The 17847-nt window shown below is 38.9% G+C and overlaps 1 protein-coding gene across 2 annotated transcripts in view; it reads left to right on the top strand.

Annotated features, from left to right (window-relative positions):
* Window positions 1–17847, top strand: part of atg5 (ATG5 autophagy related 5 homolog (S. cerevisiae)) — a 33908-nt gene that overhangs the window by 3462 nt on the left and 12599 nt on the right. For both annotated transcript variants that reach the window (XR_008532045.1, XM_054621745.1), the window contains exons 4-7: window positions 280–358; window positions 575–737; window positions 4311–4405; window positions 14280–14397. Coding sequence is in view for 1 of the 2 variants with exons in the window: in XM_054621745.1 (XP_054477720.1) it covers window positions 280–358; window positions 575–737; window positions 4311–4405; window positions 14280–14397 (455 nt within the window). In the remaining variant the exon portion in view is untranslated. The remainder of the gene's footprint in view (window positions 1–279; window positions 359–574; window positions 738–4310; window positions 4406–14279; window positions 14398–17847) is intronic.

Genomic DNA, 17847 nt, shown 5'->3' with positions numbered 1-17847 from the left:
AAAGAAAGCGGGACTCATTTACAACAGAAGAAAACGAAAATATTGACACCAATTCTGTTTTATGGCACTCTGAAAGTCACAATCAGTTCCAGTTAAACATGAAATTGGTTCAAGATCTTTGCTACAAAAGCTCTTTTAGGAATTTAAGATGACAGTTTTGTGTTTAGTAGTGACACATTTCATTCAGAGGTCAGGTGCTGTTGTCTCTATACGGCTGATAATAGAAGTCACACACTCTGGTGTAATTAACCATTTTATGTTTGTGTTTCCTGGTTCCAGGCACAATCCAATTGGAGTTCTGTTTGACCTCCATGCGTCCAACACTGTCCTACCCTGGAGCATCACTGTGCACTTTAAGGTAAGCGTCTAACACACTGTGGGTTCATGTACCGAATCCACAAAACTGTGTCTCTCTTTATAACATCTGTATCTGTATCTCAACTAGCTGAAGATGAAATTTGAACATCTAGCAGCTCTAAAACCAGATATTTCTCTCAGGCAAAACCGGGAAACCCCCCCAAAAAAGCAAACAATGCAGCTTTAAATACAATGTTTTTTCTCGTGCACGTCTCAGAATTTTCCAGAACGTGACCTGCTCCACTGCCAGTCCAACTCTGTGATCGAGGCTCACTTCATGTCCGGCATCAAGGAGGCCGACGCCCTCAAGCACAAGAGCCAAGTCGTCAACGACATGCAGAAGAAAGACCACAAGCAGCTGTGGATGGGCCTGCAGAACGGTGGGACACACACACACATGCACACACACATGCACTCATGCATTTCTATAAGCAGCTGCGATTATGCTTAAAGGTGACACACACACACACACACACAGACACACACACACACACACACACACACACACATACATACTTCAAAGAAGAAAGGCCACAAGCAGCTGTTGCACACACATTCATTCATTAACACTTAGATGCACATATGTTGTCTCCCTGCAGCTCACACACACCTATATGCAGATTCACACATGCTTTCACCCACACACACACACACACACACACACACACACACACACACACACACACACACACACACACACACACACACACACACACAAACACACTGAATACATTAATCATATTTTATGTTCTAGCTCACACATATATTTTTAGAATTCTTTGCAAAAGATTCTCTCGTTTGTTGGTGTGGTGCTTTCAAAAGCACAGAAAATACATCCAAATAGATTCACTTCCTGCCTTCCTTCCTTGTTCCTGCACACACACACACACACACACACACACACACACACACACACACACACACACACACACACACACACACACACAAATCACCCTGATGTCGGATAGCAGTCTTTGAAGTTCCATAAACTTCTCCCACACAAACACCCACCTACTTCCCTTTTCCGTGTCCACCCACGGTCCGGTGGTTTGTGTAGGTGAAGCCGGGCTGAAGCTTTGGAAGCTTGTGGTGTGGGAGTGGGAGTACCATCTGATGGGGGGGGGATTCTCGTCCACTCGTCTTTGAAAAGCAAAACTCAACTGGCGTGTGAGATTCTTGGAATCACTGCAGGTCAAGTCGATCAAACGAGGAAACAATAAACACTTTGGTCTCCAGTGATGTCGCTGCCCTCTGGGCCTCTGAGTTATAGATACATATGCCACTGTGTTTTGATCTATAATCATCAGGCCTCTCACAATAACTCTTCTTTATGTAGAATTATGTTATAAATAACGTGGCAACTAACATTTATTTTGTGATCAATCAAATCTTTAGAATGTAAAATGTTCAAATTGTGAAAGAATACTCACGTCTATCAGTTCGGAAAGCCCCAAAGTGACGCCCTCAAATGTGTTTTCTCTTTCCAAGAACACGAAGAAAAACTCAGAAGATATACAATTTAAATGATGAAAAGCTGCTTTGTCCATTTGTTTCTGTATTTTTCTTTTTTTAGATAATGACTCACTTTCATATTTAAACATAAAATCGCAGACAACATTAAATACAAAACATAATTGTCTTAATGTCAGTAATCAAATAGGGATGTTTTATGGTGATATCTATTAGTTCGTTTTTTTTTACAATCATTATTTTCTGATTTATGGAGCGATTCAAAGAGATTTTTCCAAAATTCCCGCTTTACTCTAATAAAAAATTATACAAAAAGCATATTTTCAATTAAAATAAAGCCTTTTTGCTTGAAACAATTATTGTCTTAATGAAAGTAATAAACTGGGGAAGTTTCCTGGTGATATCTAAAGGTAGAATGTGTGACCCTGTTCACCTGTAGTATCTCCCCTAAAAGGTTTCTAGGCTCTTACATGAAGAAGAAGGCTCGGTCACCTCGGTCACCTTCAAAATTCACTACATATAAACATAGAAAAGCAAATCCTCAATTAATAAAAGTACTGGTTATTAAATAAATAAAGACATAAAGGGTTTTACAGGATGATGTTTTTCTACATAAACGACGCTCTCACTCATCGATTATCTCCGTTCTGTTTTTCCGTTTCTTCTCGATGTCGAGCTGCTTTTAGAGAAACACTTCCTGAACGTGTTTCTCGACCAAAGTTCACAAGAAAGTAAACTAATCATGATGCAAATAATGTCCAGAAAACTGGAGGTCATTTGTTTGCATAATTGTTTGTAACTGTCGAAACTGTGCTCGTGGCACCGAGAATGTTTTGAACCGGTTTGCAAACAAACCCACAGAAAACTTCAGCTGCTTGTCTCTTTTTCCACTTTCCCCCTGAAACTAATAGAGCGAGCACCGACACCTCTCAATGCAAGAAAGAAAAACTATTCAAATAATAATAATTTATGAAACTAACAGATGATTCTGTGTTTTGAAAAGTTCAGTGTGTGGTTTGTAGCTGCATTAAACACAGAAACAGATAACACTTGTGAACTAATCCAAACAGAAAAGAGCTGCACGTGAAAGTGAGACACGAAACCTTTTTCTAAACCAAAACGAGACAGAAACAGAGACAGCTCGCATACTTTCATCCAGGAAAGAGAGAAAACAGCAGGTTTACTGTGAAAGCGAGAGACGAAGGGGGAGACGGAGGGTTTGAAAGCAGCACATGCTGGGTGGGATCGTTTTTGGATTATTCTAATAAACAGTTCAAGATTCACACGTTGAATGACACGTTCATGATTTTTCTCCTTAACATATCACACTGTTAGTTTGTTAGTGGCATTAACGTTTTCCTCAGAGACAACCAGAATAGAAAGGGTGTTTAATCCCATTCAGGAGTCAAAATAAGAGATCTTTGTAGTTTGAAATATATTTAAAGTGAACTAAATTGTCAACAACATGAAAGCACATTTCCCATAAACTCTGTTTCTCACATATTGCAGATGATGCATGTCTGCTTTTGAGGACGTGTTAGGAATGTTTAGATCTAATATTTTGATTATCGCCATTTTATTTTGGTGCATCTCATTTGTTAGTGTTCACACTTGTAAACTTCAAACTTGATATTAGGAAATCTAGATAATCTCTTTCCTGAGAAGTGTCAAAACGTCTCTATAGCTTGTTGAGTGTTGGAAATTTCTTGTCTGAGTTTTTGTAACAATATTACAATGATTTTTAAATACTTTGAGTATCAATACAACCCTCCTTTCTTTCCTTTACTAAAGAAGACAAAGTCACAAATAGCAATGCCACCACTCTACCCAATAAAAGACACTTTAGTATTGGCTTCACTCTGCAAAACCGATAATATGCAGCCAGAATGATCATCTTTGAAGGAATACCTAACCCACAAAATAAACATTTGTATATCAGCTACTCACGCCATGTTACTGTGACATCTTTAAGAAAACTTTGTTCTTCTCTCCTGCCTCCACAGTGAACGGAGAATCAAAAAAAAACGGGAAAAGTCTTGATGGATTGATGTAAATGGTGGCAGCTTTTCACAACAGCAAAATATCAAAACATTTTAAAAGTGTAATTTCTACTTCCAACACTCACATCTCCGCTTTAAACCTCACTATTTAAAACACTTTCATATAAACATTCTCATTTGTGCATCAAGACTTTTTTTTTTCCATCTTTTGATTCTTCGTTCGCCGTAGAGTCATGCAAGAAAAACAAGGTTTGCTTCAAGAATTCAAAGTAACACGAGGTAAGTAACTGATATACGAAATGGATAATTTTGTAGATGAATTATACCTTTAATTGTTAAGAGAATAATTGGGTCAAAACTTCAATTTTTTGTGCATTCATATTCCTCACTTCCGTGAGAGGCATTTTGAAGATACTATCAAATCATGTCTTATCATTAGGACATTTTATAAATTCTGACCTGTGTGTATTTGTGTCGTCACAGATAAGTTTGACCAGTTCTGGGCCATAAACAGGAAGCTGATGGAATATCCCACCGAGGAGGGCGGCTTCAGATACATTCCCTTCAGGATATACCAGGTAACACACACATTACAATAAAAACATATGGACACAGCAACCTTTATTTGTAGTTTAGTACATTTTGAGAGTCTGGACTCGAGCTGAAGTTTGTCCGTCAGACCAGCAGATGTCGCCAGATGGTTGTGTGAAAATCCCTCCAAACAGACACTGGCTCATTTTGTCTGGTAATTTATGATTCTCTAAAGATGACAAACTATTCACATGGAAGGTAATAAAATATGAAATGAAAAACAATCCATATTATGATTCCTGTTAATTTTCTGTTCTGTGACGGTACATGTTGTTCCTCCCTGGCGCCCACACACACCTGCACACTGTCAGTAAAAAACATTTCATCACTTCGCTAGTTTTCCATGTTGTGCAACTGACCGTCTCTCAACATAGTCATCAATCAAAAATAATAATAGTCTATTGTCATATCCGAAGCTCAAGAACATAACTTTGTATGACCCCTTATTTTAGTTTCACTTGAAGGTAATACTCAGTTCTTTAGTAACTGAGTTTGATACTCTTATAAAAAAATGCTTTTTCGCCGCCATTCTTTCAATTTTCACATCACGTTTAGAAGACGCAATCATTATGTATATTTGCTTGTGATTGCTGCTTGTTCACGGTTTTACGGCTGCTTTTTTTGTTCTTGTGACCTCTGATGAAATACTCAATAATAACTATTATGATAATACATTTATTTATATAGCACCTTTTTTTAAAACAAGAGTTTACAAAGTGCTTTGACAGACAGAGAAAAGCAAAAGTACAGCAATATGACAACATAAAGCCCAACAAAAGAAAAACAAACTTAAGGTCCCATTTAAATACTGATAAAACAGCACAATAGATAAAAACAATAAAACCAATCGATACATTAAGAACAATCTAAAAAAATAATAATAATTTCAATTTAATCACAAAATGTATTAAATTAAATCAAATCAAATTGAGTAAGAGTAAATAAAAATAAAATAGAATACATTTAAATTAAATTTGATAAAAATTAGATTAAATTAAAATAGATAAAATTAAATAAAATTTAAATTCCTGTACATTTTCTGATCCATGACGGTACATGTTGTGTCTCCCTGGCACCCACACATACCTGCACACACTCAGTAAAAAACATTTCATCACTTCGCTAGTTTTCCATGTTGTGTAACTGACCTTCTCTCGACATAGTCATGACTCAAAAATAATATTGTCTGTTGTTATAGCTGAAGCTCAAGAAAACAACCTTGTACAACCCATTATTTTAGTTTCACTTTAAATAAAATAAATACAATTAAAATGATATAAAAGTTTATTCACTTATTCTCTTAATAACAAAGGCCAAGAAACAAAACGTCTGTCAGAGATGTGCCTGAAGTCCCTTTGCCCTGGTGCCTTAGGGAGGTTATTCATCCGTTCCGTTACATTTCATACTTGTGACTCTTCCCCGTTTGCATGTAATTCCACTGGACTGTGATCAGCCGATGGGAAAGCCTCAGGCGTTCAGTCCTGGGTGAATAGGCGGCGTAGACAAACAGACGAGCGGCCTCGGGTCTGGTGTTTCCCCCAAAAGCCTCCGCAGCTTTTCTCCTGACTCAGCTGAAAAAGGACCAAAAAAGAAAAATGAAGGGATGAATAAGCGACTGATTATCGCCTGGAAAGCATTAGCTAGCTGTGAGAGCCAGACAGCGGGGGAAAAGAGCCATGCTTTGAATCAAGTGTTTGGGGGGGGGGAGCGTGGAGAATTCATTTGACCACTTCCACGGTTTGGAAATATTCAGGAGTTTTGCAGAATGACTTCAATAACACTTTGCGTCATGAAGGAATAATCTGTAGTAAACAGTGCAGTAAAACACAATATATTACATATATATATATATATATATATATATATATATATATATATATATATATATATATATACAGTCATTTTAATCCTACTGGACACTGAGGAGGGCTCGTCCAGTCCAGTCAGGGAAATTCAGATTTGGAAAACATCTGGATCTTTGCAACAAAAACATGTTGACAGTCTGCTTTGAGTCTAGCGGCTGAACATGCGTGCATTCAGCCTTGATCTCAAATCACAGCAAACAGACAGAACTCCTTACTGTCACCAAGTCTTATGGATTTGAAACGTTGGTGCGTGTCAGGACAGAATTTGTGAGAAAATAGAGCAGGATGTCATCAAATGAAACAGAAAGACATTTCTAAATGTCAGGAACAGAACATTTCTGCCATGTCATGGTTAGTTTTTTCAAAGAGCAAAGTTAGCAAACTTTTTCCTAGCATGCATATTTTTTTCCGTCATCATATCTCTGCTGTGACCGCTGGTAATTTCCCCCTTGCTCTGATTTATTATTGAGCGTGTCAAGCTTATTAATAAGACCCGCTGTGCTCCACATCTGGGTGCATTTACATTTTTGCGCAACCAAGGAGGGCGGGAGTATAGCTGTCAATCAACGCCGACAGTTTTGCATTAAAAAAAAGGGAAAAAGAGGCCCATAAACGCTTTTGTTTTTACTTTCACATCTTCGGCGCATAAATAAACCGCTTTTACACTCGAGACAAAAAAACATTCTTGTGTCGGGGTTATAAAACGCGACTCTTTTTAAAGTGGTGGACTAAAACACGCAGTCTCACCAAACAGCGACCCGCCCCGTCAGACGTGCACTTGTTGCAGCTGTAAAAAGCCGTGTAACTGCTGGCGGGGAAGAAGAAAACCCAGACCGCTCCAGCTTTCTTTCAGTTTTTTTATGTATTTATTCATGGCAGAATTGAAAGTTTCCACGCTCATTTATGAGCAGAGTTGGTTTCGTGATAATTGGAGCATCAAAGCTTGTTACAACCTCACTGTGTGATTTCCAAACATATTGGTTTAGAAAAAAAACACAAAAAAAGAAACACAAAGGCATCGCTCCTGAAAAGTCTGGATTGTTTTGGAGATGATGTGGTTTTCATTGTACAAACTGCGAGATTATTTACAACCGAAGGAGGTCTGGAAAGAAAAAGAGTGGAAGCTAAATATGTTCATGATCTTGAGAATACTTGCAACTACTTTCATGGTCCTTAAGTTTAGGATTTGCACAATAACTCTTTAACATCATGGGTACAATATTAATATTGCTGATAATGATTAGGAAAATGAGACCCAGTTTGTATTAATCTGGATTTCTCATTTTAATCAAACAGCTACCACCATAGCAAATTTCTGGAAACCCTGCAGAGATTGTCGTTGCCATGGATAAAATCCAGTGTTTTGTTAGCCAGAGTTGCTATGACAAGATGAAACACGATATAAGAAAACTCAGCAAAGACACTCATCCTGGGAAAAGAAAAAGAAAAAAGGTGCATAAACGCTGAGAAGAACAAAGCTGTTTGGCACTCTGAAAGTCACTGTGGTGACTTAACAGGAGACACAGAGGAAAGATTCCCCCCCCCCACCACACACACACACACACACACACACACACACACATGCTCAGAGTCCTTCAAAGCCAGATTGTGGTCTTTAGTGTAAATAACATGTGCTGTGTTTGATGCAGACAGAATTAATGACAACACTCAGTCCAAATAACAGAGGGCTCATTTCCGTCTGGCCTGCAGTCCTCATGGAGACACCTCGTGGGCACGGACGACAAACTCTGTGTGTCTGCCTCATGTCAGACGGATCAACATCTTTAAACCACCTCTAATTAACTCTCATTTGTGTCCTTTTAATGAACAACTTTCTTTTAATTTACTTTTTTTATGTTTTATTTCGTCTACATAGACGACATAAATACGGATGTTGATGTTATGAATAATCAGTCCTTTTTTGGGCATGTTTTCTCTCCGTCTACTATAATTTCCATTGTTACTTCTACATCCTTTTAATCTTCTGTGTATGTGTTCATCTGTCTTTGCGTGCCTCTGCTTGTGTGTCGTCCGTTTTCTTATATTTGTCATTTCATTTGCTTCCACCTGAGCCCTCTGTTTGAGTGTGTTTTTGCCCGCCGCACCCTCGCGTCCGTCTGGCAGCAAGACTCGTTTGACTGCCGCCGATTCATCTTGTTTTGCGCTGGTAGTGACGCCTCTCTGTGATTCAAAGAGAAGAAGAGGAGGAGGAGGACGGGTGGGGGTGCTGTGTGAAAAGTGAAAATTACCACCCTTCCTCTTTAAAGAGTGCTTGCATTGTTGCTCTACAGGTACACCTCTCTGTTCCCCTACTCCGTGACTCGGCGCTTACTCACAAACCCTCCGGTGCAGGCAGTCACGCCTCCGTGTTGTGGTGTGGAAGCTGCCTGGCCTCGAGGGAATGTGGGTTTTACTGCCTTCCAGATATCTTGTGATGGCTGAGGGAGATGAGGGGGAGGTGGTGACTACACAGACAATTACACAACATGGGAATGCTGGAAACAGTTCATGCCACAGGCAACAGGTGCTCTGCCCTGTTGTAGTCTGGAAGAGTGCGCTGCCATCACGCAGAGTCAGATGGAGGTTTGATTTCATAATCTATTCCACATCTTTGGGTTATTGCGATATAGCATTAAAGAGTCAGTTTGGCCCTCATGTCTGCAGAATAAAGCTTTGTTTATCCTCGCGAGTTCCGAGCATTACAAAGGCGTTTACGCTCAACGCAGTGACGCCAAACAAAATCAACTGTGAACAATCACAAAAACGATTGTAATTGCCAAAAAGTCATAAACCAACCTCCACGATGCAGAGGAGTCATTGTAATAAGATAAGATAAGATAATCCTTTATTAGTCCCGCAGCGGGGAAATTAACTGTTAAATCCCATCTATAGTCATGAACTACTTTATTACCTTTATTGAAGCCCTGTAAAGAAAGAAGTCAAGTATTAAAAGCATTATAGAAGAAACAAAGGTTGAATATCTGTAAAAAAAAAAAATGTGATTTGGCTGCAAAATATTTACTCAAATGTACATTTTTAAGTCCTTCTGTTTCTAAAGCATCTAAAAACAAATTGACCTGTCTTTATATAATCCCTAGACATGTAAATAGTGATATAGTGAGTATAAACTAGGCTTAAAACTGCACTCCTGCATAAACTTCATTAAGCCTGGTCTCTTTTTGCTAGATGTTTTATTATTATCATAATTTATTTATTGAGACCACTAAGATTATCAAGAATAATTTAAACTCTCTGAAAAGGTACATTTTTGTTTGTTGTTTCAGTTCGCCAAAGATAAAAAAGAAAACACATTTTCTATCTTACTTTTGTTTGTATCTTGTCATGTTGATAGTTCTGTTTTTATTAGTTATTATTCGTACGTAAAAGGCATGACTTTCCTTAAAACTTCCTCTAAACCAAAAAGTGGATATTAAAACAGAAATATGAAGCTTAAAGTTAAGAAAAACGTCTAAATACAAATCCTCCCTCTGACCTGACGGAGCCTCAGATAAGCACCAAAAATATGCCATTGAATGGCACAAGAGATGAAGCTAGCACGCGACACATGAATAATTTACTACTCGATTCAGTGTCCCCTTGATGGAGTTTCTCCTCTGCAGGTGTGTATTTCAACTTCTGAGAACGTGAAGGCTGCTTTAGAGAGGTTAGAGTTTTAATCTACCAATGGACGGCCTCAGAGTTCAGTGGAAACGCTTTCTCCGACCCCCTCTCGATTCACGGAAGCTCATACTGACGCCCGCCGTCCATTGTTTTTTACCATCAATTAGGCGGATTAAATCCCCTCCATCAATTAGGCCGACGTCTTGAGTTCCTCCCCGCTCATTTCACTCGACGATAACGAGCCATCTCTTCGAATCCTTCTGACACCTCGCTCTTTCTTTTGTGTCGCCATGTGCTGCCGTGCCAGCTAAGGTGTCACCCCGGCTGAAAAGAAAAGTGTCTCCATCCAAACGATATCACGCTTCTCTCCCAAGGGGATCAATAGAGCCTTCTTTGTAATGGCGACCGGCTCAATTATTCATGGACGGCTATTTAAAAATGCAACGAGGGTAGCTGTCACTTAGCGCACTCTCTCTCCGGCTCTGACCGTCGCCGATGATTCCCCCGCACGCAAAAAACGCTGTGCTTCCTGTCGGTGACTCAGTCTTTCTGTGTAACCGGATCGGCCGGCTTCTCACCTACGCTGCCAGCCTTTCCTGTTGCTGGTTCTTTTCACGCCTGGCTCAGCGGTGTGTAGTTACAGCTCGGTTACCCGATCCCAGTCCTCGCCGGTTTCCTTTTCACAGCTCCCATGATTAGGCGCCATATTGTGTGTCGGACTCTCTGTTTGACACCTCAGGTTGGGTATCTTCATGCTTCATTCTTTTCTCCGAGGCGTTTCTACCTTTTATCGGATGCTGCTCAGTGGTGAGCCCACTAAAACTGATCACTATTGATCACAACTAGGACTGGACAATGGTTAAACACTGTCTTTTATTAAGCTTTCAGTGAAATTTCATGGTAACAATACAATTGAATTGTTTTATAATTTACAAAATCCTAATTTACAATCAATGATTCCAAGAAAATTATACAAAATTCATACATTTTTGTTTTGCACATGTAAATAGTTTGATCTCAGGTGATGCATAACAATGAATCTCAGTTCATTGCGTTGAACACATAGACCGTAGATAAGAAGTGGACGTAGTCATGGTGACATCATCCATTGGTTTGTGGATTGATGTTATGTAGATTTTGCCAATACCATCTTGGCTTTTTGCAACAAATGAACGAAAGTTACCATTTTTGGAATGCAGAGAAGTTACGTAGTGTCGACCTGTCAATCAGTGTGTAGCCCCGCCCTAAAGCATCCCCTGCTTTATGGTCTGTTTGACTCTAAATGGAGCATCATTTACTAAATGAACATCATGCTGTATTGAAGAAGACTTGAAACTAGAGATTGAGACCATAAACTCATGTTTACGATCGACTTTGCTCAGCAAAACCAGAGGTTGCCACCTGGTTGAACATCAATTTGATTCACTTATATCTTATCTGTTTTTGTATATTTATTCCCCCAAAAAGATAAATGAAGAATTAAACAGTAGAAAAACCCAAAAGGATTCTTTTTTTCTTGATACAAGAGAGAGAACTGCTGCAGCGCTCAGCACACTACTCCCACTGATTCCACTAATTAGTTAAAGAAACAACCAATTAGTAAAAATTGGTTGTTAGTGTGCACCAAAACAAATCCTCTTTGATTTCACAATTTTAAACGGCCTGATCCTAAATTTCAAATGGATCAGGCTGTTAAACCTGGAGTTTATTATCCATAACATGTGAGATAATCTGATAAATTAAGGACCTAAGTGAGTTGTATTTACTGTTTTAGTATCATCACAAATAGCATGTCATTAGACTGATTCCGCACATTTTTCAGCCGTAGTGTTCGGATCTGTTTTTGATTACACTGCCTCAAAGAGCATACCAATCCAAACAACATACAACACCCTCCGTCCTTACACTCTTGAGTCAAAGTCCATTACCGGCTCAGGACGTAGTTTACTAGATTCTTCTGTCTGCTGTCTGGCGGTAATTTCCCACCATGCTTCCCGCACCTCTCACACATGGAATGTTTTGGCTGCAGGGTTGCAGATCAGAGCCGAACAGTCATGAGGATGATTCCTGCGTACGTCATTTTTGTTTAGCTGTCCCTCCACGACTTAGACAGTTTACATCTGAGGCATTTAGCGGTCGCTCTCACCGACAGTGATTTGCATTGTGGTCAGTGGTAGAATAAGCTTTGGCTCCTAGATCATTAGTGATAAGTTACTAACAGTGAGGAGGTCACAGGTCAGAGCCACATCATCATGACATCCTCTGACTGTAGATGGATCACATAGAGTGTGGGGGTTAAAGAAACCCTGGGAAAGATCAATTTATTGGGTTTACTGTCACCTATGCATCAGCCGTATGGCATTCTGATTAAAAAAAACAAAACAGCATCCACTCTGCTGAAGTGTCCTCGAGCAAACCACGTACCATATCAGTCATTTCTTTGCTGGTGCAGCATTTAAAGAGAGAAGAGGATATTTCTTTGAGAGAACAAAAGACAATTTCACATTTAACATTTTGGTTTACTCCACTATTCCTTTCTATTTACAACTGTGTGTATTAGGGCAAGTGTAGATTAAATAAATGTAAAGGGGAGAGCGGTAATATACTTAGAACATTTCAGAGATTAAAATCACAAACTTATGAGGAAAAATTGGGATATATATTTAGATTAAAAAGGTACATTTTAAATAAAAAAAACTTGATAATTTAGGGGGGGGGATAATATCCTCTGAGATTAAAGTGTAATACATTTGCAAGAAAAACTGAGTATTTGAGGTGCTATAATCCAAATTGATACAGCAAAAATGCTTGAATTCGTGTCTATCTAGTCACAAGTGTCCTCAATTAAAATGTAGAACTCATTGTGAGGAATTATTAATGGATTTTTGATTTTCTGCAACCTCTGTTTCAAATCTGAATTTCAATCAAAACAACATTTCTCCCACAATCTAGTGGTATGAACTTTTTAATGTATAAGGGACACAAGTGACATGTTTTATACTTCTTGTGAATGTAATCCAATGAATGTTATTCCCATACATCTATTTATTTACGCTTTGTAAACACCATTTTAAAATGATGTAGTCACACGTGTATCCATCTGTATCTTCGCCAAGTCTTTCTCTTGCCATACCTGTCAGATTGACCTGGGCAGTTTGAATGCATTTACTATAAATATCAGTATATGGGTGAACTACAATTTAAGTAACGTCTGATTTGACCACTCAGATGTGAGTGACGGTTGGCTTGATCGCAGGGGGATGACTTTAATCCAACATTGCAAAGTGAAGCAATCTGGTTTATTTCTCGTAAATGTGTGATGTTTATTGTCATAAATTAAAGGTTGTTAGTTTTGATTTTACCACTTTAATCTTAGAGAACAACCAAGTCCTTTTCTCGCAAATGTACAGCTTTAATCTCATCCCCCCCCCGGCTCGTACATTTTTATGCTTTTACTACAATGGCCCTAATGTGCCAACGTACATCATCTGAGAACCCTGAGGTGTGCCAGCGGTTAGTCTGCCAAGCACGTACTTATGCAGCGGTTAATGACTTCCAGATCGTTCCTGATCGATAAAACATGTCAGCGTCTCATGTAACATCTGTCGAAATGTTGCAGATTGCTAAACATCGCATTCTGAGCCGACGGTCTCATCAAAGCACCACATTCCCAGCCCAGCTGAGCAGACTGTTCATTCACAGAATTTGCATGCATTTCGTTGTGCATTCTTTCCACTATCTGAACTCTGTTTATCATCTTAAAAATCCCCCCATTCGCATAAAAATGTCCCATTTACTGGATATGTTTTCTGCTTTTTTTCCCAAGCAATTCCTTTAATCGATGTCTCATGTCTGATGAGAAGATCATTTAAACCCCCCCATCCCCCTTATTTTTATCAGCCCACTTGTCTTGTTGCATCATTTGTTTCACAAATCGATGTAAATCATCCTCGAAGTCCCAGTAAAAACGGAAGTTTGAGCTTATATGTTGTCTGCACTGTCACGTATTTCCAAGTGGAATGGAACATTTAAGCGATGTACGGTTAAAATAAGGGTTTAAATCAAATCCTTTGCAGTTGATTGGACCGCTAAAAAGTGGGCGGTCTTAGATCTACAGAGGACTGTGCATCAAAACACAACTCCATGTCGCTAAAAGTTGCATATTTATCAATTGATTGATGTTGGGATGTTATTGGTCGGTACAAGCTTACATAGGAAAACGTTATATTTTCATTTACAGGATGAAAATATGATTTGATTTTGACATAAAAATACATAGAAATTGATTTTTTTGCGTATTTAATAGGTGCATAATAAGTGCTGGATGCACCATGTTTGTACACTTGCTAATCTGCCGTCCTCTTATTCATTACAGACAACGATCGACAGGCCGTTCATCCAGAAGCTGTTTCGCCCCGTTTCACCTGAAGGCAGCGTGCACACACTTGGCGACCTGCTGAAAGAGATGTACCCGACGGCTTTACCAACGGATGGTAAGACTACACACACACACACACACACACACACACACACACACACACACACACACACACACACACACACACACACACACACAGGGATGAGTAGTGCATTACTCTTTCATTGACAGTAAAAACATAATCTTAAACAATTAATCCTACTTTAATCACAGTCAATAATAATATTAGTGTCATCTTCCGGATGTGGTTAACGGTAAGTAATACAGTAGCAGCCATGTTTTATTTTGATGTATCCGTGGCAACTGAAGGCCCTGTCATCCTGAAGAAATGAGAGAGGAAAAGAAGCGGCAGCTCTCTTCTGAGTTCTTTTATTTTATTTACACAGCCGCACGAGGCATGTCAGAGATCCACTCTCTCAGATAACACACCCATGGGGGTACAGTGAACAAAAGAAAGTGAGGAAGATGAAGATGAAAAGAGGATAAGAGCAAACTGAAGATTTGATTTGAAGTCTGAATGCTCCAACAGGAAGCTGGAGTAGCTGAGTCTAAACAGATGAATGGAGAAAGTTTAGTTAGTTTATTAGGTGGTTGCTGGGGTCGTTTCCAGGATTAGCAGATTTCAATTATTTGTACAAGTTCATTATAAAAGAAGAAAACAAACAATAAGAATGTTTTAAAAAGCAACAGGAGATCAGGAATCTGTAATCTTATAAAGCAAACTGCCACGCATTAGAAACAATATCAATGTACATAGATGGCTGAAAAAAAAAATACTAATAAATGCAAACAAAAAAAGGAAAATATGTGACACAAAATTAACATATCAGTGCATCACTCTGCAATTTACAGTATTAATTTAGTAAAAATGTAAGTATGTAATCTTTCAATATCTAACTAAGTAATGCAAAGTAAAGTGTATACGTTTATAAATCTTTTTTATTACATTTACATTTTTTTCTCAATGAAGAAACTTGCAAATAGTAGTAATGTAGTAAAAAAATTTAACCTGTTTATTTAAGTTTTATTAAACTTATTTTTTCTTTTTACAAAATTAACCAAAGCACGGACAATGATGAAGATGTTGGGTAGATAATAACTAGAATTAATATGAAACAAAATTCCAATAATACCCTCTAAACTAAAAAGAAATCTGGTTTGAACATTATTACTAAACTTGTTTACAAGACATTTAGTCAGTGCTGATCTATAGAGGATCTATATATATATAATATATATATAATATATGTTATCCATGTCAGTGTACTTGTAAACAGTAGGACCTTTTAAATATACATATGGACAGCAGGTTTAACATAGAAGCCCTGTGTGCACTCGTGGCACACAGTTGAGTTGCAGCTGCAGAGGAGGTTGTTGATAATGAAAGAAGAGATGAGAGAGAGAGAGAGAGAGAGAGAGAGAGAGAGCGGCAGTCTAAACAGACAGTGTCTGCAGAGGAGGAGAGAGGAAGTAGATAAGGAGACAATAGTGTGTTAGGACAGAGGACCCGCAGGAGACTCACCTGCACGGAGGAGACCATTAACACCGTCCTCCTCCTCCTCCTCCTCCTCCTCCTCCTCCTCCTCCTCCCCTTCTGTCTCTCTGTCTGTCTCTCTCTTACTCTGTTTGTCACCATCAACATCCAGGCTTACGATGAACAACGACAAATGTTGTGCACTAAACGGTTGAAATTACACTGTTGATTAAACTTCTCAAAGAGGAAGCTTTAAAAGTGTTTTTTAAAGACTAAGAGACTTCTTTTTTTGTTAGCGGTGTTAAACCGTAAATGATTAGTTAATTATTGATCATGAATATGACTATTAGTGTTGGGCTCCAGTAGTACAGGTGGATAAAATACGTTGATACACTGAGGCTCATATTTCTCTCGTCTCTTCTTGCACTCTTATTATTATTAGTAATGTGCAGAACACCCAGGCTTTTCATTTTTAGCAAGTGTCGACCGTCGCTTGTGATTCTGATTCAGATCAACTTTATTATCCCACACCGAGAAATTTGTTTGTTCCACTGCTCCAGACATAAAGACAGCAAGAAGTGTCTTAAAGCTGCATTCTCTCTCCTGTCCATCAGGGGGCGACTCCTCTGGTTGTATAGAAGTCTATGAGAAAATGACTCTACTTCTCTCTTGATTTATTCCCTCAGTAAACATTGTAAACATGAGTTTATGGTCTCAATCTCTAGTTTCAAGTCTTCTTCAATACAGCATGATGTTCATTTAGTAAATGATGCTCCATTTAGAGTCAAACAGACCATAAAGCAGGGGATGCTTTAGGGCGGGGCTACACACTGATTGACAGGTCGACACCAGAGACGTATACATGACCAGCTCCTGCATGATTTCCTTTCCTGGAAGTCTCTTTCCTCAGGGTCAGGTGGGGATTTACATTGAAGTGAAACGGAGAAGTAATTTCCTGTGGAAAAATAAAACTTTTTAATCGCATGAGTTGATTGCTGCAGGCTGTTAATGCTTTTTCACGTTATCCTGATTAGTCGTTGGTCCTGTTTGAACATGTTAATGCTAAGACACGCCACACCGACATCAACGCACACACCAGCAGCTAATGCATCTGACTGTTGTGTCACCTGGATATTTGCCAAAAAAGTTGCAATGAAATTACCCCACACCAGCAGGTGTCTTTGTCAATCGTAAATGGAAACCGGATGTAGTGATGCCAACATTTTCAGAGCACTCACGCTCACCACTTCCGCTTCATTCCAGAAGGCCACGTCGTTGTAAAAAGATACTCGAGTACTGGAACGATCGGATGAGTTGAAGACTTTAATCTCGATTTAAGTTGTTTGCTTGCTAGCCACACTTCTAGCATGCTCAAATCGTCCAAAACGCCGCCAACAGAGTGCTTGACAACCTGCAAAAAAGTAGGGCCACAGACGGACCTAAAGACGGATCATTCCTAAGTACTCATGTATTTGCACGCTCAGAATTAAATCAAAGGTTGCAGATCATATCAGCTGTAACTACATCAAATGAATGCAAGTTATTTGCCAAAAGGCTTTCAAATACTAAGCACAACTCTATAACATGGCTCAGTTAATGGTGTGTTTTTGTGTTCAACAAGGACGACAGAGTCAGATAATGTTGACATGATGCTGTCGTGATATTCACAGGCATGGAGATTAAGTGAAACATCAGAATGCATCCTTTGTAGAAAATCTCTTTTATGGGTTTTACAGCTTTTAGTTGGTGCCAATTCCATCTCTTTGTTTTTGTCTTCATGCAGAATGAATTACAGACGTGAGAAGAGAACTCTGAACAATAACAGCTGCAAAGATGCTCAGTTGTTTTTGGAGGACTTTCTCTGGATGTTTCTTCTGACACTAATCCACTTCAGTGGTTATAAATTCATCTCATTTGCGTTGTTGGCTTAAAGATTTTGTGAGTCTTTAGTTGTAGGCAGAGATATATCCTCTTCCTCGTCTCTTGTTCCTTTTTTCTTCTCTATGGTTTACCAGATCTGAGACTCTTATT

Source organism: Anoplopoma fimbria, chromosome 20, assembly GCF_027596085.1.
Source record: "Anoplopoma fimbria isolate UVic2021 breed Golden Eagle Sablefish chromosome 20, Afim_UVic_2022, whole genome shotgun sequence".
Classification (NCBI taxonomy): Eukaryota; Metazoa; Chordata; class Actinopteri; order Perciformes; family Anoplopomatidae; genus Anoplopoma; species Anoplopoma fimbria.
The sequence above is the reverse complement of the archived record's forward strand: the minus strand, read 5'-3'. Positions and strand labels throughout refer to the sequence as shown.